Consider the following 24,077-nt stretch of genomic DNA (forward strand, 5'->3'; position numbering starts at 1 on the left):
CAGGATGAATGACACGAACATGTTCCGGAAAAGAATCTTTACACAATAAATCGCCAATTTGAATTAGTCATTGCAATTTAATGTACCCTATTTACATATGGAAAAGAACAGTTAATATGCATTTACGCAATCTCTTTAATGGCGCTTCTACAGTCTAATGATGTATAGTTGTAAAGTGAGGAACATCAATAACGAATATAGTCATTGTTAGGTTCCATAAACAACAGCCAACTTTTTTTGTGCTTTGCTCTGAAATCTATGATTTAATTCCGAATCTTGACTGATGATAATTAGGAGAATGCGCGTACATTGTGTCAAACGTTATTTCAAGTGACCCCGGGAAGACAGGAATATTTTTGAATTGAACTTGCTATGTGCATTGTATGTCGTTAACTGTTGAATCCAAACGAATGCATCGTGGATGCTTCGTTCCCTCCGTATTGCAGTGGGACTTGAACCTTCACCCTGCTATTTCAGAGGGGAAAAAGTGGCTTCCAGTGGCTTTTTTTAAAATTTTGGTAAGGCATCGCAAAAAGAGATGTTGAAACTCATGCAAAGCTGGAAAATTGACGGCATGAGTACGAAGTTAGCGAACTGGCTGACAACAGCGAGGCACAATATTTCACGGATTCGGGGGAAAAGAACAGCGGCGATCCATAGAGATCAGTGATAAAGCCATTGGGAGTGTAAGCCATCATTTCTAGGACGCCTGGCAAATGAGGTGACGAAGCATAATGAGAAACTATATAGAATGATAGGTATTGTTCTAAAGAGGATGCGAATCGAAGTATCCAGAATTATGAAAGCTCAAATAATTGAAAATGACAGAACACGTTGAGAAAGCGGTTAATAAGATAAACACAGTTCTGGGTTTTACATAGAACACAAAACGTACGAAAGTTCTGCTGATGTATTTAAACACTTAGACCGGTCTCAGCTTTGTGTCCAACCTGGTCACTTCGTTATTGCAGACATGAGAGTCTTAAGAGTCCAGGAAAGGTTTAAGAATGGTTATTGAAACATAGAAACATAGAAAACCTACAGCGCAATACAGGCCCTTCGGTTGTGCCGAACATGTCCCCACCTTAGAAATTACTATAGCCCTCTACTTTACTAAGCTCCATGTACCTATCTAAAAGTCTCTTAGAAGACCCTATCGTATCCAAATTTGGGATGAAAGAGTACAGATACCAAGACAGTTTGGAGAAATTGGGTGTATTTCCTTCAAAGAAGAAGACTGTGGAGAGATTTGAAAGAAGTTCAAAGTTCAATGTCAATTTATTATCGAAGTACATGCAGTACACGTCACAATAAACAACACCAAGATTCGTTTTCTTGCGGGCATACTCAGTAAATCCAAAACATATAATAGAATCAATGAAAGATCACAGCCAACAGAATGGGCAAACAACCAAGGTGCAACAGTCAACAAACTGTGCAAATACAAAAGAGAAAAAAGGAAATAATAGTAATGATTATAACAGTACAAAGCGAAATAAACAATTATAAATAAACTAGACAACGGGTTGACTCGTTGGGTCACCCTTTGAGAGAAAAGTAGTGCAGTCTTATGTGACCAGAATGAACATTAAATTTTCCTTAATGCTATTTGTATTTCCGGTAGGTGAGAACAGTTCAGTGATGCGGCGAATGAAGCTGAATAAAGTTATCCCTGCTGATTCAAGATCCTCATGGTTGAATGGTAATAACTGTTTCCCTACCTAGTCGTGTGGGTCCTGAGGCTCCCTTACCATCTTCCTGATGGCATCAACGAGAAGAGCATGGCCTGGGTGGTGAGGGTTCTTGATGAAGGACGCTGCTATCCTACGACACCGTTCTGTCTAGATGTGCTCAGATGGTGGGGAGGGCTTTACCTGGGATGGACCGGGCCCTATCTGCTATTTTTTGTAGGTTTTTCTGTTCAGGGCTATTGGTGTTTCCATACCAGGCCGTGATGCAACTAGTCAATATACACTCCATCACACATTTAGAGAAGTTTGTCAAAGTTTTGGATGTAATGCCGAATCCCTAGCAAACCTCTGAGGAAACAGAGGAGCTGTCGTGCCTTTTTAGTAATTACACTTAGGTATTGGGCTCAGGAGAGATGCCCTGACATGATAACAACGAGGAATTTAAAATGATTGACCCACTCCTCCTCTGATTTCCCCGATGTGGACTTGTTCTCGGACCTCTGGGTTTCTCCTCCTTGGTCTTGGTGACATTAAGTGAGAGGTTGTTGTTGTGACCTACTCAAACAGATTTTCAATCTCCCTCCTTAATGCTGAAACCTTTGTTTCAGCCGACGATAGTACTGTCATCAGCGAACTTAAATTATGGCATTGAAGCTACGTTTAGTGGTATAAAGCGAGCAGAGCAAGGGGCTAACACAGATGTCGTCGAACTGTTTGGGGTCGGCAAGTGACAAAATCGAGGAACCAACTGCACCAGAAGGTATTGAGTCAAGGTCTTGAGGCTGATTGATTAGTTCTGAGGGGGTGATAGTATTGAATGCCGAGCATCGAAATGCCGATCTCGATATTGAATGCCAGGCCATCAAGTCAATAACTATCATCCTGATTAATGCATTTTTGCTGCCCAGATGTCCCTGGGTTGAGTGAACAGCCAGAAAAGTGGTATCTTCTGCAGACCTGTTGTACCGATGGGCAAATTGGAGCGGATTCAATTCCCTTCTCAGGCAGGAGTTGATATGTTTCATTGCCAGCCTCTCAAAGCACTTGACCATGGTGGCTGTCAGTGTTGATAGACGATTAACACTGAGGCAAGCTACAACATTCTTCTTAGGCACCGAAGTAATTGAAGCCAACTTGAAGCAGGAGGGTACCTCAGACTGTCGAAGCGAGAGGTTAAAGATATCGGTGAACATTCCAGCCAGTCGGTTAGAGCTGCTCTTTAGTACTCGGCCAGCTACCCCTTCTGGGCCGGATGCTTTCCCGCGGTTCATCCTCCTGAATTATCCTCTCACGGCGGCCTCAGAGACTAAAATCACAGGGTCATCGGGTGCAAGGGAGTTCTTGAAGATTCCTCCTTGTTTTGACGGTCAAAGCGAGTTTGGAAGGTATTGAACTAATCTGGAAGTGAAGCCCATTTGTCACCTATGCCATTTGGTTGCACTTTGTAAGAGGTAGTAGCATTTCGAGCCCCTGCCACAGCTGTTGAGCCCTTCGGTGAATCAAGTTTAGACTAGAATAGCTACTTCGCCCGTGAGATAGCCTTCCGGAGGTCGTACCTCTCCTAACTTTCCTGGTCACCAGATTTGAAATCCTCAGATCTGGCCCACAGCATGTTGCCGAACTTATGGTTCATCCGCGCCTCTAGTTGGCGAAGACTCGGAATGATTTTATGGGGGCAATCTCGATTACGACTGACTTGATAAAGTCGTGACAACCGTGGTGTATTCATTCAGATCCTCTGATGAGCCTTGAACACGTCGCAGTCCACCGACTCGAAGCAATCCTGTAACCGCTCCTCTGCCTTCAGCGAACACTTCTTATCTCTGGAGCTTTGCTTTTTAGCCCCTACCTGTATGCAGGCAGTAGAAGGACAGCCAGGTGATCAGATTTCCCGAAACGCAGTCCGGGCATGGAACAGCAAACATTCCTTACCGTAGTATAGCAGTGGTTTAGTGTGTTGAGACTATGATGATGGTATTTGAGTAGAGATTCGTTCAAACAAGACTGACTGAAGCCCCCTGTTACAATTTGATATGCATCGGGCTGGACTGTTTCTTGTTTGGTGATGGCAGCATTGAATAACTCGAATCCTGATTACCGGTATTACGTAATCTGCGGTCAAGACCACGGCGGAGAACTCTCATAAATAGAATGGTCGGCACTTGAACGTTAGATATGTCAGGTCAGGGCAACACGTCTACGACAAAACCGCCTCATTGGAGCTCCACATAAAGGTTATCAATGCAAACACACACTCACCTTTTGCTTTTTCCCAATTAGCAGTTCAGTCCATCTTGTCTATCGAGAAGCCTTCGGGTCTTACAGATGCAGCCGGAATGTCCGGAGTGAGCCATGTCTCCGTGAAACACAGAACACAACAATTCCTCATTTCTTTCCGATACACTAATCTTGCCCTTAGGTCCTCAGTGTTGTTCTCCAGCGACTGTACATTTGCAAACAAGATGCTGCATAGAACGGGTCTCATTCCTCTGCGTTTCAGCCTGGCTTGGAGTCCACCCAGAAGCACATAGAAAGATGAAGGGTCTAGAGGGATGCTTTTCCCGTTGGTAGAGGGATACAGGTCTAGTGATAATGCATATGAACTAAAGGGGAAGAGAACTGATATGAGAAAATACACAGCGTAGAGCTGAAATCAGGAATGCACTACCTGAAAGTCTGGCATGTTTACCTTTTGGACTTCAAGAGGGAATAAGGTGGAGGAGAATTTGCAAATCTCTTGGGAATGGGTGTGGGTAGAGGGGGCTCGATAATTGTTTTCTAAGAGACGGCGCTGAGTGGCCTTGTGTCAAACTAATTATGTGACGAGTAAATAATGATTACTTATAATTTGTTAACGCTATTATAATTTCGAAACTCCGAGTATTTGAACTCAACGCATTAGATAGAATTAAACAGAACCGGTCAAAATTGTGACGATCCATACATGACTACACATTCCGGGTGTTGAGGGGGTGGGGGGAGAATACATTTTAAGATTAAGCCAAATAAACCCAAAAGAATAGCATTTCAGAGGTAACAGTAGCCAGCATATTTTATATGTAATTCTATGATTTACACGAACTGCTTTATATTTCGTGTACTTGGAAATTACTTTCATTAAGGTATTGGTTCGTTGAGAAAATAAAGTGTAAATGTAGTTAGGAATGTAAATCTTCAATCTTTTAGAAGCTGGAACATTCGAAAAGATGCTAATGCTTGTAATGGTAAAATGCGTTTAATACACTGTTTAGAACTGGAATATTTTTTGAATGATGGACAATGTATTAAAGCGCGTATTTGAAGCAATAGGTGAAATGTAAGCTGGGGAAAATTACGTTTCTTACTACTAAGAGCTGCAGATATAAATCGGATCACTGGATTGCATCTTTCAGCAGAGATATTAAATTGATTCCACTTCAGGCGTCCGGTGTCATCATCAAACACTTCCAGGTCGTGTAGAAAGCTCGGTTCTATTTGGCCCGAACAGCATGCGGCGTTGTTGTGACGTGATTTGTTTACAAATTTACCGCACCAGCTATGTGGTTTCTCTGAGAGAAGCCGTCAATTAGTACCAAACTGGAGAGTTTGGTGCCGCAGGCCCACGTTAGCTAGTTACTAGATTGAGACTGCCCAATCTCACTAAGGGCACTGACACTGACAAATTCATTTCTTCCGTCAGCACTGAATTTCAACCAGTGTTAGAGCCGGTAAGTCATGCTCTATCCAAATACGCCAAGCAGTCCTTTTTCACCCAAAATATTGTGTCTCATTGAATAGACTATAACTGAAATATGAATCGGCAGTTAATATATTCAATCTTTTCAACTTTTAAATATTAAACGTGCCTTAGAAACGAAAACTCGACAGCATGCTCACCAAATATAGGCTATTCCGGCATTGTTTGATCTTGTTTAATATAACAACTCTTTAATGACAGACTATATAATTCAAAATAATTTATGGGTCAATTTTTAAAGGTGTCTAGTTAAATAAGAATATATTCTGATGTACCGTTTATTTATAGATGGGCGCGCTATTCCAAGGAAATGTCGTTATTCAGTTATCAAGCCATCTTCCCCCAAAAGGGAAAGGAAGATGGGTAATTTAAGCCCTACTATCAAGTGGCAAATACAATAGATCTGGTTCACTTTCCTATTTCCTCCGAATAATGGCGCTGTTTTCGATTCCCCAAAGAGACAATTTGCTAAAGAAAATATGAAACTTATTGAATGCAGAATTTTATTAATAGTGCTCTAGGATTCATTATTAGACGAGCCGCCATTTCCCTGTATTTCCATTGTACTCTTTTTCTGCAGGTTTTGTCGCTACCTGATGTACATACCTACACGCGCCGGGCGCACAGAAAAAAAAAGTTGATTAGTGCACACGAGGTCTACTAATATTCTATAGTGTGCAGAAAACATGAAGTGATCCCCCCCCCCCGCATTCATTGTCTATTTCAAGCTTGATTTTTCAATTTTCGATCCAATCTAGTGATTTATACTAATGAATTTCCAAGATATAAGTTTCTGATGGAACATTTGGAATAGAAAGAATGGGCGTTTGCAAGCATAATGAGCACAGTTACATGGAATGTGGCAGTTCCACCGCTGTATGTTTTATTCATCTTCCAGCGTTTTTAGAATACTAAAATTATTTTAAAGTGTCAGCGAAATTGTATCTATCATTTAAAATATGTTATTTTATCTGCAATTAATACTTTTCTAACCAAGTCAAACGTAAGTGGGAGAAATGATTTGTATTCGTTAGGTCAGCCTGCCAGGAATCTAAACAACATTTGTGACGCAAAGACAGAAATATTCATTGTTATTTTATCTAAATCTACTCTCAAATTTAACTAAATCTTAAAAGCAAATCTTCTTTTTGATTTATTACAACGTGACCAAAACAATTGAAGCTTGAAGACTTCCTCATTCAATTATTGGCGGTGTTTTTTTTAAATTAGAAAGCATCTCAGAGAAGAAAAACAATGTGTTCTTCGCTTAGTAATGTGGCTTAAACTTCAGTACGATCGATGTTTTCTTTACGACTATTAAATGTCATTACATTTCTTAACGGTGAATTTCTTAACCCAGGAACACTACCTCACAGTGTTGCTCTCTCTCTCTTTGCATTATTTTTAATATATCTGTATTGTAACTTGTAGTGTTGCAAGATACTGCTTCCGCAAAACAACAAATTTCGCGATATGTTATTCATTATAAACCTGATTCAGATTCCTATACCTGAGCATATAACTATAGGATGAACGGGTGACGTTCAACAAAATACGCACACTTCGCCTCTGTAATCCCCGTCGTGCTAAAGGGAATTCTTAACTCAGTTCTCCAAATCTATTATCTCCTTGCCTATACATTTTGTAATGGTTTATATTTGTTCAAAATTCGCATAATTCTAATTCATTCATGTTATCTAGCATTGCGTGAAGTTTTACATCCTCTAAAGGTTTAAAATGTAAGATGACGACGAGCAAAATTAAGTTAATAATAGTCAAAACATGGAATTTCCTGCAGTTCCTGTAACAGTATTATGTGTAATAAAACGTAAAGGAACACAATGAGGTAAATAGTATTGAAGGACTGCCCAATAAAGAATTATATTCCAATAAACATCAACACAAGCGAGCGCTGAGCGTTATTGGCCAGCAGTTGTCACGCGGATAATTAATATGTTAGAACAACACGCACCCAATAAGGTCCTTCTACTGCTAGTTCCCGGGCGAAGTTAGTCATCAGATACTCACACGCCAATGGTTTCATTCTGAGAAGCACACTGACGTGTTCATAAGAGCAAAACAAAATTGCCCTAAATGCTCAGCGGTCAGTCTGTATCTTGGAAGGAGAAGCACACTTATCTTTCTAGGTTTATGTCCTTTCATCAGAACTGGAGAATAGCAGAACTGTTACGGCTTGTAAACAAATACAGATGCAAAGAGAGGCAAATTTGAAGAAATGTAGATAGAGCAGGTGCGTGATAAGGGTCCAAGGCATAACACCTTAAAATAAAAACGGAACGAGTCAAAGTGTGAAAAGATAAAAGAAACGAATGATGATTCTGAAGTATCTCTGTTGAGTAGAGAACAATCGGACAGGATTCACGGGGAATTGTTAAATTCAGTGGACAGTCCGGTAGTGCCCAAGTGAAAGGTGTAGTGATGTTCTTCAATACACTTTGTTTCGGATGAAGCATTCCAGAATGGAGGGAATTTGAATAGACTGGCCTTGTTTCACATAGAGCTTAGGGAGCTGAGGGGAAAATAACCGTGTTATACCAAATTACGAGGGTAGATAAGGACGAGCCTTTCCCCCTACCCTTAAAACCAGAGGATTTAATTTCAGGGCAGGAGATTGAAATGGAACTCCATGAAAATTCTTTTTCACCCCGCAAGCATTAAAATCTAAAGCAGACCGTCTGGAGGGCGCGCCTGGGGGGAAAGGGGTGGTATCAGGAGCAGGTAGTCTCTTAATATTTAAGGAGTATTTTGACGAGCGCTTGAGCTGTCACGGTATAGAAGGCAAAGGGTCAATGTGGGAAATCCAATTAGTATAGATGGGTACTTGATGGTCGGTAAGGACGCAAGGGGCCGAAGCCCGTATCCGTGCTCTGTCACTTTTTGACACTTATCCTGAATCTTACGGGCACAATGGTTGCTGTTGACGATATAGAGTTGAGAGTGCTGGCACAGGTCCTCTGTAAGGTGTTTATTCTCCATGCTGTAGAAGAGACCATTATACATAGGAGCTGAACTGGACCATTTGGTCCGTTGACCATGTCAAGGGCCACGTGCACAAATCGAAGGCGGAACAAGTAGCGATATATCTTTGCTCATCGTATAGTACTGTTCAGTCCTTGACAGTTGAAAAGTCAGGATACACAGTATCAGATGTTCCGTCTCAGCAGATTATGCCACACGAGGACCCGAATCATTGAAGAATGGACTGGCAAGAATGCGAGGAGAAAGGTTCCTCCGGAATGCCGAAAGAGGAGGAGGAGGAGGAGGAGATGTGTTTGTTAGTAATGGCCTGCACCAGGAGGCAAAAACGACAAAAGATGGGCCCTTGAATGTGCGGACCATGTTTATATTCAGGCACACTGATTAACTCAAATCAAAATGGAGAATGACTGCCATAGACTGAGGCTATCCAATATTTCACTGCGACAATTCTTTCTTTGCCAGAGGGCTTCTTTATTGCATTATTTTTGTTAGCAGTAAATTTCGCAGAAACATTGGTATCCCTCCAGCGCTGACTGAAATATGCACTCTATATGATATGAGTTAATTGTAACAAACTTTAGTATTATCTGATTAACTTTTCAATATACAGCAATTTAGATAAATATTTTATGATGGACTACAATCCTCAAAAATAATCGAAATTAGCGAACAGCCCATGTGATACGCCCTTCCACCAACGCAATGAATTGACGGCATATTAATTGTGCGTCAGCCCGAAAATAAGGTTAAATATTCATTTATGCGGTGCCACAGTGAACTTTGACCCGTGAGTCTTTTTAAGGACAAGATGAACGCGTCGCCTTAATTTACTGATTTACCTTAAACATTAAAAGCAAAAAAAAAATCATTAAATAAAGATAAGCATATGTTTCGTACAGGTTAGTTTTGACTTTAAAAAGACTGAGAAATAGCGATCACAATAGGAAGCCTTGAAGAGTAAGGATCGATCTGGGTAATTTTTTTTTCATGAACTTTCAGTGAACCTGGTTCTGGGGGTGGGGTCGGTGGGATGCCTGCTATGGTTCACCCTTTCACAACCCCATTCAGGCAGAGTAAATATTGAATAGTCCTTCCGCTGTGAGCAGAAGTAAAACGGGATATCAAACAAGTGCAAACGAGTATTGTGGCCCTTTACAATACAGTCACAGTAACGAACAATTTTCGCATTGTGCTAATAAAATGCCGAGCATCCCCCACGTCTTCAGGAGCTTTGGGGAGTAATCACGACTGGGATCAGAGGTACGATAAGATAAAAGCGAACAATAGGCGCCTAACAGCAAGGGACAAGACAAAAGACCTGCTAGTTTATAACATGCAATCGCACCAGGATATGCCATCTCCCGAGGCGTAACGGAGCATCACTTACTTATACTCCCCAAAAGCACCAAATTTTAAAAACACTATCCCGGTCTGGGTGTAACACATGTTTTGCTAAAAGCTAAATAAATATTATATGCAATCATCTTTTAGACGAATAATTTCCCTGGGCGTAGAAAGTACAACGACCGTCCCCTACGAGTCATCATCAAAGGAACGTGGATTTCATATCAAAGATTTCCAAGTTGATTCCCAAGGAGGTCATTGTAAAATTTACGACTTCAGCCAGTCTTTGAAATGCCGCTTCTAGGAACCTGATGTGTATTATTTCAGTGGAACTGTAATTAACACTGAGTTGGTAGGACCAAATGGTCGAAACATTTGGATGTAAAATATTGGCATATTGATTGCGTCTTCTTTTGCAGATTTTATTAGAAACCTGTGTAGTTCTAGAATATGCAACTTGTTTGAATTACACAGAAACACAGAACAGCAATCAAAACCTAACAGAATATTGCAATGTAAGCAATTGATGTTGAAAAATAACTAATTATCTTCGTTGTTTAGAAAAAAAAGCCCACAGGTTTAAATACGCTTTGAAATTGAGTCTAAAAAAAAATGTTGGACGCATTGTGCGTATTGATAATAACGGAGCGTCGCGATGTAAGCAATTAGTGTTAAAATTGACTAATTTTCTTCGTCGTTGCGGGAAAAAGATACATTTTAAATACACGTTGAAATTGAACCTAACAAAAGATGTTAGACTTATGCAAGGACGTACTGATAATCACAAGCTTGTTGAAAAGTTAACCTTAAATGATATTGACATGTGTGGACGTGTAAATGCTTTGTCATCCTTCATATATTTCACCGCCGGCGTATGAGGGCGAAAGAAAGGTGTTGTATAAAAACAAGTTCTTTTACTTATCTCAACTTATTTTCCTTTGATGCTCTACCTACACACTCAATTTCAATTTAGGTCAAGCATATCGATGATCATTGACCGAAATTATTGTCATCATCTCCATCATCACCTGTATAACCAACCAGTGACGATGTAAACAGATTCAATTGTCTAATTAAATGGTTGTGCTTTAAATATAGATACAGCTGTATATTAAACATTGATGCAGCAATATCCACAGCAAGCTGCCAATGTAAGTGGTAATTCAAATACAGCTGTCTGAGAATAATCATGAAAAAGATACAATTAAAATTGATAGTGGAATTTTAGCAGATTATACAACTGCCGTTTGATACTCAGCAGCAAAACTGTTCATTTTATAACACACCTTTTTACAATTGTGAGTTGATTTCTTTTCTTTCGAAGTAATTTATGTTTCTGCTGCCAATGAACTTGTTTTTTTCTGACGAGTACCAAGGATGGGGAACCTGTGTCTATAACTGAAGGATTTCGGCCAGGCTCATTGACCTCACCATCAAAACGTTCAAGCACGTGCTACAAAAATCTAGAAAATGAACACCTTTTCTTAAATTGCTCAGGAAGTGAAATGAATGTTTCCCTTTACTAAGTGTATTGATCAGTGCAGAGAAATGTGCTGAGCAAAGATGTTCCATCCAAGTGGATTCATTATAACTTGTTAATAATGCAAAAGCTTGCTTCTCTTTCCTGCCTTTGGAGAGAAAGCAAATGTCCTATATTCTTCAAATAAATATTGCCTAAATAAATATTAAAATATCAATAACAATGAAAGTTAAAGTAATACATTGATTTCACTTTATGGAAGTCATCCACACTTCAATTATATGTTGCAGACTGCAGTCCTCTTTGTTAATTTAGTTGACAGAGCTGTAAGCTCACTGGAGCTGTACATTGCGTTTCAAATTTGCGTTGAATTGCCAAAGATTTTCTTCCTTGAGTTAAATTTCAAATGTCTTTTCTAATAATTTGGCCTAATTAAGTACTGCAATTGGAGAGAGTAAGAATAAAATAATTGGAACAGTAGGTAAATAATCTAATATATTTTATTCCAAATTTGTGTTTACGTTCTCAACCTTGGACATTAATTGTACAATAACAATATGAAAGCTGACAAATCATTTCCTGACACAGATTAAAAATTATAGGCTTTTAAGACAATTCATATAATAAAGCAGAATACAACATGATCACATTTTATTTAACTTACAGTAGTATATAACGGAGGTAGAGTATCCAAGTATCATATTTACTATTATTAGTAAAAGAATTGTAGATAGGCACAAAGTTACATAGCAGCAACTGCAACCTTTCAACCTGAGGCATAAATTGTGCAAATTCCACCAATTGAGGACCTGTGTCAAACATGCTACCGTACATTCTCATTGTCATCACACATAAATCAATAAAAATACCAATAATGTAAACAACTTACTTCACACAAAGTAACAATCTTGCAAGGCAGTATATAGAGAAATAAACCTGCAACACTAAGGCAGCCTATTTATTCATGGTCGGACCTTACAACATCCAACTGACTGCATGTGCAAACGTGTTCAGAAGGTTTACTATCACCAGTTGAGTCATGCATGTGGTTTCACGTTTGCTTTTAACTTTGAATGGTACATTTGTGAATACACATTGCAGGTCAAAGTGAAGATATTGACTAAACTTCAGAATACCCAGTTCAATAACTACATCATTTAAATATATCTCAAACCAACATATCAAAATGCTTCACTTTCTGGCTATATAATAAATGTGAAAATTATTGTCGTGTTCTAAGTGATTCGAATATATTGTGGCAGGTATTTTGTGTAAATTATGTGGTTTGAGAACTGTTCTGATTTTTTTTAATCTCCAGAGCAAGTTATTTCAATTCAGCAAGTTTCAGAGAACCTGACGTGCCCTTTGTTGGTGACGAAGGAAACGGCGAGGTAGAGTCCAATTTCTCAGAAGTTTCTATGAACGGTGAGTCGTCACTACTGCTTAAGCAGGTTAAACTGGCCAGGAGGCCTTCTCTCTCTCTCTTCTTTTGCTTCATTCTTCTGTTCTGGAACCAAATCTTCACCTGGGTTTCACTGAGTTGTAGGGCGTTAGCTATTTCCACGCGCCTGGTTCGAGTTAAGTATTTATTGAAATGAAATTCCTTCTCCAGTTCCGTCAGTTGTTTGGTGGTGAAATTTGTACGGGCTGTGTTTGGAGAGCTGGCGACCCCGTATTCGGTTGCTTTAGCTACAAAAGACATACAGTATAGTTACGTATAGCATTTCGTAGGGAAGCACAAACAAGTTAGTTAGCAAGTACATTTCAGCACTGGCATTTTCCCCGTGTAGCTGGTGTTTGAACGATTTGGATCACTTTTCTCGTGCTCAGATAAAGTTACTGCCAGCGATATGAACATGGAAAGCAAAAAGAATCAACCTCACCCTTGCTGATTACTGTCTGGACTTAAGGGTTAACACTGAATTATTGCTTCGGACATACCTAACGGAAGACACCCGCGCGACCGCAGATTCATTTGGCGAAGAAGTTAAGCACTGTCACCCACAGGGCTTTACACTGACCTGCTTTGGGAGGATTTCTCTTCACTTTCATCCATTCGAAGGTATTTGCAGTGAGGATCTTTTCTATTGTGGGAGACACTGGCCTTTGATAAATGCTCTGAGAAGGGGATAGACTCTGATATTGCCCGGAGTAAAAGTTTGGGAACTCATTGCCGTAGCTTTGGTATTGCTCCTGCTCCTGTTCACCAAAGACACTGTACTCGTGCTGGCGCGTACTGATCGGATAAGATGTGCCTCCCGAGTAAACAGAGGTGGTGTATGGGACAAGTCCCCCCGTGTCATCCAGCTCCTGGTTCGCAGCATAAGTAAAGTCACAGCCGTGGTGACTCGGAGGTAAGAGGTTAATGTCTGCAGTTGGAGAGGAGTTGTAGGAAAGTTCGAAGCTACCCGGTACGGCCTGATGAAGGTGATTAAGGTGGTGACGGCTGGGAGATGAATCACCTTCCGGTCCAAGTGCTATGTACCGACCTTCTCCGGTGTATTGCTTCAACGAGACAGAAGGAGAATTACTGCGACAGAACTTTGGAGAAAACGTCAGAATATCTGCACTGGGAATATATTCTAAATAAGAGTTCATTCTTCCACTGCTGGGTTACAGGAGAATGGAATGTTGGGCGCTACTGTGTATCCCCGATCACCATAGCAGATCCTTCACTTTGCAAAGCAGAGGAAGTAAATATTCCTAATATCGAGCTGGGATGTCACGTGATCGTGGTCCACCAATCACCGCAAACACAAGCAGAGCTATTCCATGGCGGTCGGAGGTCGTCGCTCATTATCAAAAGGAGTGGACTCCTCAATCCACGCATCTTCTATGAGGATCACATCATGAAGACGGCACGCAGGGACGTCCGCTGGCCAAGTCCATGCGGCGGTCGATTCTCCGAAAGCCCTTTGAGAGGTAGGACCTTGCTGTTACCCGGGGTCGCTTGTGCCCTGCAGAGCAATGAGAGTGTGGTGGTGGCACGTACGTTGCAGGGCACTCCGTCTGTGTCAGCCAGCGGTGCATTGCTGGCAGAGTCACGAAATGAGTTACTATAGTTACATTGCAAACAAATCAGCAATGACAGAATCCGCCTCAAGGCCGTTTAAGTAGTTTCAGGAATACAGACAGGGTTCCGTTCTGCCACTCGGTGTGCAGTCTACAGCTCATCTCAAGAAAATGCTATTTTTATTATAATGTAGAGCCTACTCTCTGGTAGGTACTATTTCTTCACAGCATTGCCGAGGCAACGTCATAGTCAGCTCTGCTGGGATTAGTTAAAAAACCGGATTGTTTAAAATAAACTATCAAATTACGTTTGATAATCCCACGAATCACAGGCTTCCTAATATTAACATTGGGGCCTGCTCTACATTTTTTAAACAATAAAAGAAACGTATGAACTAACTTGGTCAGCGATATAACAGAATAGAGCTGTCCTTGCCTTTACAATAGGAAATGTGCCAATCATTATTAATGGCAGTAGGTTGTATGGACAGTGCAATAAATAATAAGTGCAGTTATTAGAATATAATTATGTAAAATAAGTGCTAAAATAGAAGTCAGAACGTTGCTTTGCTGCCACAGGTTTGTGTATTTGACTGACCAGATTTAGCAGTAACTACTCCTGAATTCTTCGACAACCCTGCTATATATGAGGTATGAGGCGTGCCGGAAGAAATATAACTTAAACATATCATTTCACTTGGGATGAAAAGTTTTTAAAACTAAAAAAAACCTAACTATAATGGAGTGATTAAATTTGTTAGGTGAAATCGATGCTGCAAATTAATGTTTTAATTAAACTAATAATTAATATTTTAATTCAAATTAATATATTAATTCGCCCTGCCCTGGCGTATTTCTGTGGTAGAAGCTGAGTGGACGCTGTTCGCCTGTCAAAACATCCTCTCGCAAGGCGTGTGCAGTGCAGATAGCATCGCCAGCGGCGGTATGCATTACAAAATCATTTAACTAGCTTGTTGACACTTTCTTTAGCCAGTTTAGCGCAGAACTACAGCCATTTGAAGGAAATTACTTCAATAGTATAAAAAAGCTGTATGTATATGGCCAGTGTGAAGTATGATGAATTTAAAATCAATGTTCACGGCATCGTATGTCTACTTGTCTCTATATTTCTGTTTTTATATCTGTCCATCCGCCCAATCCTCAAGTGAATTCTAATGCTTCTCTCTTATTTTTTAAAGTCGACAGTTTGAGTTTTTCCACCCTTTCATTTTGTATTCGTGTCTTTTGCAATGGGATCTTGATGAAGGGTTACTTATGTTGCTACTCTGCGGTTTGAGTAAAAGGCTCGAGTGGAAAAGCTCTTCCCGTCCATGTTGTGGCCAGATTAAAAAAAAACTGTTATGCATAATTCAGAAGGAAGTGAGTTTGAGGTCTTTGAAAGCATAGTTACCACGGGATTTGCAAATGCCTAAATTCCTGCATACACAATTCAGCAAATGCGCATTCCCATTCACTTCACATTTGTCTGCTAATATGCTTCTGTTATTTTTTTGTGTGAAGGATATACACAGCATTCGAAACTTTAAAAAATAAAAACATAACAATATACTAAAGATTTGCATTTATACAGCACTCTTCACGTCCCATTCAGCAGGTCCCAAGTCACCAAAGAGATACTCTTCAAGCATAATCACAGTTAAAATATAGTAATTAAATTAACATGCTGTTTCTTATTTTAATGACACATTAAAAAACACAATATCAATTTTGTTGTTTCTCAGAGATATATATTGGATACAAACACAATCATTTCGATATATTTAGATTGTTCTTTCAATTGGGATTGTGCACATTTGCTGAGCCATTGTGAAGAATAGGAATCCACAGCAAATGCCTATTCATTTATGCTAATATCAGTGTCATAGCACGCGTCAGCCTGTATGTTTAACATTCAAAGATATATCCACTGTTACTTTGACGCACTTAATGCAACATTGAAAGTGATACATTTCCCAGTCATTTATTTTACCATTATGACTATTATATTTTATTAAGTGTGCGCCCAAATATGAAAAGTAAACTCCGATTTCCAAACACTCTTCTTAAATGTATGCTTTCCATATCCAAATAATATTGGAAGTTTTGTGGTGTTGCTTTCTTTGGACCACTGCACGCAAGTCTGCTTTACTGTTTTGATTGATTATTCGAACAAGCAGTCAGCCCCTTGAATATTTGTTTAATTTAAAGGCAATTCCATTTTTTGTCATGAATAGGCTGTAATAGACCCACGTACTTGGTTACTTCTATAAACTGGGAACTATTGTTTGAAAACCTGTCAACCTCCTTCTAGAATCTCTCTCGCTACCAGTGGCAGTAAATCTGAAAGCAAATCATTTTTTGGGCAGTATTAGGTGAAAGTGACTGGAGATGGTATTGAGTGACATAGCAGAAGCTGAGTGCACGCTTATTTCATTAGAGATCATGTTCACACTAATATATTGTATTGGACCAATCCCAACTCAAAGTGTTTATGTGGATTTAAAGCATGGCGCCCTTTTTCATATTCACGGCACTTAAGCATATTGATTCACTGGATGCTAGACAGTTTAGCTGCTGACGCAGAGGATGTGGCTTTTCAGTACTTGGCCAACGATTTGGAGATAAAAGTTCTCCAAGTACGCATTACTCATTTGGTTAGGGGCATGTATGACAAAATAACTATGTCAGCATTTTTTCCCACGCTTTCCAATAAAAACATGGAAGTGTATGAGGTTAGCTTCCATCTTAACGCTGTAACCATATGGGGCGGAGATAGGATGGGGGTGGGCATACGATGTGGTTGGGGGGGGTGGTACGTAAGCGACCGACATCTGGAGATGAAAGGGCAATTTTGAAAAAAAAGCGTTTGGATCGCGGTTGTTTCGCGTTCTTCAGTTTGTCAGGAAACCCAACATTGTCCGTGAAATAGTTCTGCTTTTATTTTTGTGGCGTTTGAAGTTGGATTGTCCTGTCCTAAGTCGGGTTCTTTATTGAACACCAAAAATAAAAGTCTCTGTTCTCTTTCAGTTATGGTACTACTCAGACAGAAATAGCAATTATATTAGTTTCTCATTAACTGTACTATGAATCGACAAGGGGAAACGGAAGGTTGTAAATAAAGTACAGTATCTTTTATACTTTAGGGATTCCTTGAACCCACAAGTAATAGTGCCACTTTTTAAAAGGTTAATGCAAATGACCCAATACCACAAAGCAGTCATACATGAAAATAATTTAAGCACACATAGCTTTCGCATCCATGCCAGAATTTTTGATGTCCTTGAAACGTTTTACCCTCTTTAACGAGCAGTAACGAGGGATCCAGATTTGTCGAAGGCTGGCCGTACAGAAGGTTTCGTCTGTGGTGTGATTAGACTGCTGTGTTATTCGTTTTCACATTTGTCCGCTTTGGCAGCGGTTGCTGGAGGGATCCCAGCTGGCCTTGGCTTGCTTTAAAGTAGGAGGAACTGCTGTCGAGGGAAAAGTGCAGATTTCATGATTGATGAACTCTTAACAATGCCCCACTGACAGCCATGCATCCAGAGTTAGCTGCAAGTCTTTCAGCCCAACTCCTTATTTGCTAATGCGTTGTTTCAAATTCCAAAATTAGCCTTCCTTTTCATTTACAATTGCGCTTTTACAGCCTTCATGTTTGCAAAATAAACGGAAATAGTGGTTGTAAATATACCAGCCTGTTGTCAATATAAACATGAAATATGATGACTGATTTTGCTGTCACATGACCGTTTGCTCTGAGGTTCCTGGAGAGCTGCTGTTTGTTACCAAGAACAGTAAACAATGTCATGCCTTTTTGTTCAGAGGGAATTTAATATTTTTGGGGGGAATATTTACTGTTTGCTACTAACTTAAATAGTAAAATCTTCATAAATTATGCCGATCGAAGAGTCACTTTTTGCTGTGAATAAGCTGGACAGGATGACCTTACAGTGTGGAACGAAAGCACAGCATTTTGAGTTGGAGAGTAACTAAGTGAATTTATTGCTAATTTCATCAGCATTTAATGCAGAAGGAAAACACATTACAGTTAAATGAAAAGTGTTTACTATCTTTGCTATAATCAAAAATGAAATTGGAGATTATTTGCAGAGGATTAATAACTCATTCTAATGTATAGTTTCTAACGGTACCAAATAAGCAAGTAATTAAATTAACGTAGATTTTCGGTTTTCACATTAATAACAAACTTATTTTTTTTAAAAAAGGTTTGTTACTATATAGTGACTGTGATACTGAAATGTGAAACGATGTACCGACCATTTTTCAACTGTTACAGCGATGAAAAGCACGATGCTGCCTTGTGTAACGAAAACAGACCCCTATTTCTGGACTGTCACAGAACGGCGTTTTCTCTGGTAAAGTAAGGCATTAAAGGATTTTTGAAAAATAAATATTTATTGGCCATTACAAATATCCATTGTGGGCGCTTCAAAGCGCAATACTAGCAGTCAGCATTGGTAACTAACAAAAATGTGCGTGGGCGTGTTAAGCACTTTAAAGCTGCATGTCTTTTCAAAATAAAGTTATTCTTTGTTATGCTGGCCGCATAAGGTAACCGTTTTATAAAGCACGTGTTATTTCCATCTTCGAAATAATTCGTAAATTTTTGCCTTAGACTGTGATGCATTTTATTTCTTTTTGCACGAGCTTCAGCCAATAGCATGCTCAATAAATTTCATGAAGTCATAAATTCAATTGATATATGGCTTGGAGACATTTTTCAGAATACAAGAATTTTTGCATCAAGGTTTTAGCAATTACTCTGCAGGGCCGATCTTATCAGCGGTTACACGGAAATGTTTTGGCTTGTAATAATTGGGATTTTACCAAAACATCTTTTTCGGTGAGTAAGTGCACAATATTTGGAAATATACACAAAACCCGCATGAGCTACTCCGGACAAAGTTATAGAACACAAAGAAGTGATGGCCAGTGGAAATACAATTTTGTTTTGCTTTCACATTTATTCGGCGTTGGAGCTTTATTCATGATTTGTTTATATTTCCAAATGCCATGCATTTCTTTGGAGGTACCGTACTTGGAGACTGGAAATCGAGTTATTTGTGGAGTCTTTGTTCTACCATCTCTTTATATATTTGACTATTCAAGTGCTAAATATTGTTCGTCTAACAAAATGGCGCCTTTCCTCGCTTATCATTCACTTGTGATTGCTGAGAGTTTTCTTTAGGAACAATGCTGTAATAACAGAGTATCTTGACAATTATAAATTGCATCTTACGGATAATCGGGACCTTTCCAGCTTTTTTTCGACTTTAAACGTCAGAAGAAGCCTTAATGTTTAATTATGAATAGTGATGAACAATGTGGCCAAAAAATAAGTCAGTTCTATAGTTATTTCTAACAGCAGATTTCTTTAAACAATAACGTTAAAATTAGTAAGTCTGGGGAATTATTAAACATAATTAATGTTTCCATCACAACCAATTATTCTAAGGAATGTTAAATTCCTAACATAAGCAATGAGTTTTGTTTCAGCCAGAATACACATATTATTATTGTTGTTTACTTGTTGTTGATTTTTTAAAAATTTCTTATTTTCCAGGAATATCGCTGATTTGGATTATGGACTGACGCAGATCGAGTGATCAGCAGTTCCAGGACAGACATTCGAATACAATATTTTATTTTTGCTGGCATACTTTTTACACAAATTAATATATAATTTGTTAATTAAGAACATGTAATTCGTTTTGGAAAATCTGCAATATTTGAAATATTTATATTATTCAAAATAAAATATTGAAAATAGTTTGATTTCTTGTACTTCATTACAGTTGTTTTGTTCTGAACTCTTTTTTCCCCATTCATGGCGGGTATGAGCTGAAAGTCTATAGTTGATCATGTATTAAACTAAGGGGCTTGTAATAATAATGACACGACTTTCCAATTAGTTCGTAGTTATTGGAAATAGCAGCTATTAAAGTTTCTCGTGTGTGTGTGTGTGTGTGTGTGTGTGTGTGTGTGTGTGTGTGTGTGTGTGTGTGTGTGTGTGTGTGTGTGTGTGTGTGTGTGTGTGTGTGTGTGTGTCTGCCTGTGCACAAGCTGGAATTCGAACTAAAACTGGAGCTGCTGCAAATCAGTGGAACTAAAACTATCACTTAAAAAATCAAACACATTAGAGGGAATAACTAGCGTGTCTTCGTTTTCCAACAAAGACATTTGAGGTAATTCTTCTATAAGATCTAGACGGGGTTCGATTGTAATTTTGTCTAAATCCTCCAGAGATGGAATATTGAAACTCTCCGGACTGCTGGGGCTTGTTCCAGCCGAGCAGTTCTTCAACATAGGTAGCAGGCAGTCTGTTTCATCTGAACTCTGAGGAAAAGTATGGCACTGAGCTCCATCAGTGGAGAGCAGAGAAGTGCCAACAATACTGAGCAGGTCACTGCCGATATCACTCAATGCATCTTTATGTGTAAAACCACAAATATCTTGCTTTGAATTGTTTTCACTGCCTATTGAATTCAAAGATTTATTTACAGGTGTCTCAAAACTTATCGTGGAAAATCCACTCTGATTAACATTGTTGGCAAAATGGCGCTTTGAATCGCCGTTTTGACTTTGTTTGAATCGAGTTTGTCTCTTGTGTTTCATGCGTCTGTTCTGAAACCAGACTTTGACTTGCCTTTCTGTTAAATCGAGGAGAGCTGCGATTTCTACCCTCCGTGGTCTACAAAGGTATCTGTTGTAATGAAATTCCTTCTCAAGCTCCAACAGCTGAGTGTTAGTATAAGTGGTTCGTAGTCTCCTGGAGCTGTCAAAAGGACTCCCGTTATCCGGCTCATTAAGCTCTTCATTTTCTGTAACAAAGAAAGAAAAGTTTCGATAAATCATCACAATTTCAACCGAATAATCCAGCAGCATAAAATGGCCGTCTCCATGACATAGAAGGTTTCCACTTAAATCATGGCCTAGATAAGGCAAGAGAGAGAGATTATACTGTTTATCTGCTATATAGTCCAGTAGTCACTCGTTCACAAGCCCAGGAGTTTTACCCTTTGAATATTGTTAGGGAAAGGGTTGAGCATCTTGCAGGTATGACACCTTTCAGTCAATTAAACCTTTGTTTCTGCTTCAGAATTGACAATTTTTTAGAACTACGACCTCTGAGTACCAATCTTTTTAAAAATAGAAGTAAATATTATTGACCCGACCTTCATTGGAAGAGCAAGATGAGAATGATCCTGGCGCAGGGACTGTTTTTTTCTTGAGCTGTTTCTTTTCTCTCATCCACGGATATTCCAGAGGTTTGTCCCCTAACGTGTCCCGACCAATGCCTTTTGAAGTGTGGGTTTTCCCATTTTGGTGTGTGTTACCGGGGTCCAAGCTGCAGAAGCTCTGCTCAAAAGGAGGAGGAATCAGTGTCGAATGTGAAAGCGTCGAGTTCTTGATTGATGAACTTTGAAATGTCTCGCTTACAGGAGGAAAGGATGTCAGACACTCGGCAAGCGATGGCTCACTATTGATAAAACCAACCTCACGCTCAAATTCGTTGCTCATTTCTGCACGGGCAGAATCGGTAGAAAATTGCTTATTTGACAATTTCTTTGAAAATGTATATTTATAAAATGTACTGATTGCAAACGCTAAGGGACCGTGCTATTATTAACTATGTCTATTGAATACACGGTCACGACGTTGAGATGAGGCTGATTTTATCGTCACATGATTGCCTTAACCAATGACAAGAGTGGAAAATAAGCCTGGCTTTCTCAGTGATTCTGAAATAAAATATATAAAGGTGTAGGTAACATTTCCTCTGCCTTCTACGGGTCATATTATATAATAGGGTAGAGAAGAAGCGCTTCCATAATGTAGAAACGTACGACTACAAAATATTCTTCTCTTGGTGGGTGGCTGCATCATGGAGCAGAAACGAACACTCGAGTCTAGAGTCCTGCTAACAAATGCATGGAGTGGAGTAATGAACGACAAATCAATTAATCTTCGGCGCTCTGACAAACATCGCAAGACTATTCCTCATAGAAGAATGAACGCAAGCTGTGGTCAAAGCAGTACGCTGGACAATTGAAGCTGGCAAAGCCAAATAAGGGAATTACTTTCAGGCACATTCTGGATTTTAGCATGAATATAAACTAGCATGGTAAACATTTCCAACTTTACTTTCTTCTCCCCCACCCCTTTGGGCCATTCGAATTTGTTTTAATTGTGCAATTTATTCGGTGTCTGTACAGTCTCAACAAGTACGATACAACTCACCCATATGGAGCAGCACGCCCTGTTTACAAATGACTCCTCGTTCATATGTTATTTGTTGCTTTCATAAACACCCACAAGCCATTTTTTTTTAATCTTTTGCGAAATAACATCTCGGGGATTCTATCTGAACACAGCTGTCGCGATTTACGAACTTTCCACATTTTATAACAATATTTGTAAATTATTTCCCACTTAAACCCTTAGGCTGCGTATTCTGTAACACATTATTGGCAAATTAATAAGCACAATATTTGTTATATTTTTCCACTCACATTCGCAGAATGTTTCGAGCTCAAAAATCGAAGTGCTACATTGTATTCGTGTAATGCCAGTGGATTTCGCAGGCTTTCAGAAAGTTGTGGAGTGAGTGGGTGACTTAGCTCCTTTCTGCTAGAAAGACAACATTTGATTTTTTTTTGCCGAGTGGGTGGTATAATAAGAAAACTAGGCTGAAGGACCCCTTTCCAGCGTTGGCGTTACTAGCCGCTAAGGAACTGTTTGTTGTGCATTATAATCTGGCACTGCATACATGTCGAACTCTACCTTGTTATCAGAAGTTTTAAATGAAAGAAGTTAAAGGGGCTTAATTAAATTAAATTAAATTAAGAGAAAATTGAAATGATAGTGCTGCTTTCTGATGTAACGATACCCAACAAAAAAAGTGAGTTAGATTGTCGTCTTCCCCAAAGCGCCGACGGATTCAAATTCGTGCGCCCTTGGAAAGTGAACGTTTTATTTGCCACTTAAAGCAGGGACATGCACTTTATTTCCGCTGCATGGGGTATGTCTTTGTTGCTGAAGGGATATACACAGCCCTGCTCCGCTTGGCAACAAAATGGCGGTGCGTGGATCGGGGTTGCGGGTGACTGGTGTGGAAGGAGACGACAGCCAGCGCCCTGGAGCTGCCTCAGCTCCCGCAGGCACTCACCGCCCTGCGCTGCACTGGGCCAATTGACCCGGGCAGCATCGGATGAGGCAGCGTAGCACGGCCGTCTCCCTAACACAGTAATATTCTTTACATTAATTACAGCTGGCTTAATTACGGACTATCTTTGAAATGGAACATTATTTACTAAATTCGCTCTTATGCTTAAAGCTGTATCAATGGAAATATTTAATGTGGCATGGATACTAGATATTGAGGAAAAGTAAAAGGAGGAAGAAGACGGGATTTATTGGGATAACCAATGCTTGATATGATTCCCTGCTATAATTATATCATGCCGTTTTGCCTTATTTCTTCTCTTCCTCGTCTCCATTCTTTCTGCTTCCACCTTATTATTTTGTGCGCCCGTCTCTTAAAATGTCTTTTGAATGTATCGATATTACATTTCTAAGCGAAACAAAAAGCCACGCTTGTCACTTGATGCCATTTGAACATGACAGTATATCACTTTGCAAATACATATTGACACTGAAAGCAGCTCGGCACAAAGAGCTCAGTTCCCAACCAACCGGTGACTGTAGCTAGCTTGTGGTGTATTAAGGAAAAGCGCGGAGACAAGATGGCGAGGCGTAAAGCTGATGTGGTGCATTCATAAATGAAGGCTACATG

General features: G+C 39.6%; 3 protein-coding genes and 1 long non-coding RNA gene across 5 annotated transcripts in view; 1 reads left to right on the forward strand and 3 right to left on the reverse strand.

Annotated features, from left to right (window-relative positions):
* mtx2 (metaxin 2) overlaps positions 1 to 24,077 on the reverse strand; it is a 161,932-nt gene that overhangs the window by 101,787 nt on the left and 36,068 nt on the right. The gene's annotated exons all lie outside the window — the stretch shown is intronic.
* Positions 11,734 to 13,852, reverse strand: LOC140728435 (homeobox protein Hox-D1-like). The gene is made up of 2 exons (XM_073047158.1): positions 13,273 to 13,852; positions 11,734 to 12,940 (listed from the first exon to the last, which is right to left on the reverse strand). The coding sequence occupies exons 1-2, from the start codon at positions 13,847 to 13,849 to the stop codon at positions 12,576 to 12,578; spliced, it is 942 nt and encodes a 313-aa protein (XP_072903259.1). The 5' UTR covers positions 13,850 to 13,852; the 3' UTR covers positions 11,734 to 12,575.
* LOC140728442 (uncharacterized) lies at positions 14,075 to 20,038 on the forward strand. Its single transcript, XR_012099069.1, has 3 exons — positions 14,075 to 14,173; positions 18,487 to 18,636; positions 19,845 to 20,038. It is a non-coding gene; the product is annotated as an uncharacterized lncRNA (long non-coding RNA).
* LOC140728433 (homeobox protein Hox-A2-like) lies at positions 20,245 to 22,768 on the reverse strand. The gene is made up of 2 exons (XM_073047156.1): positions 21,457 to 22,768; positions 20,245 to 21,102 (listed from the first exon to the last, which is right to left on the reverse strand). Exons 1-2 carry the CDS (start codon positions 21,800 to 21,802, stop codon positions 20,357 to 20,359), a joined length of 1,092 nt encoding a protein of 363 aa, XP_072903257.1. The 5' UTR covers positions 21,803 to 22,768; the 3' UTR covers positions 20,245 to 20,356.

The sequence above is a fragment of the Hemitrygon akajei genome, chromosome 5 (genome assembly GCF_048418815.1).
Source record: "Hemitrygon akajei chromosome 5, sHemAka1.3, whole genome shotgun sequence".
Lineage (NCBI taxonomy): Eukaryota > Metazoa > Chordata > Chondrichthyes > Myliobatiformes > Dasyatidae > Hemitrygon > Hemitrygon akajei.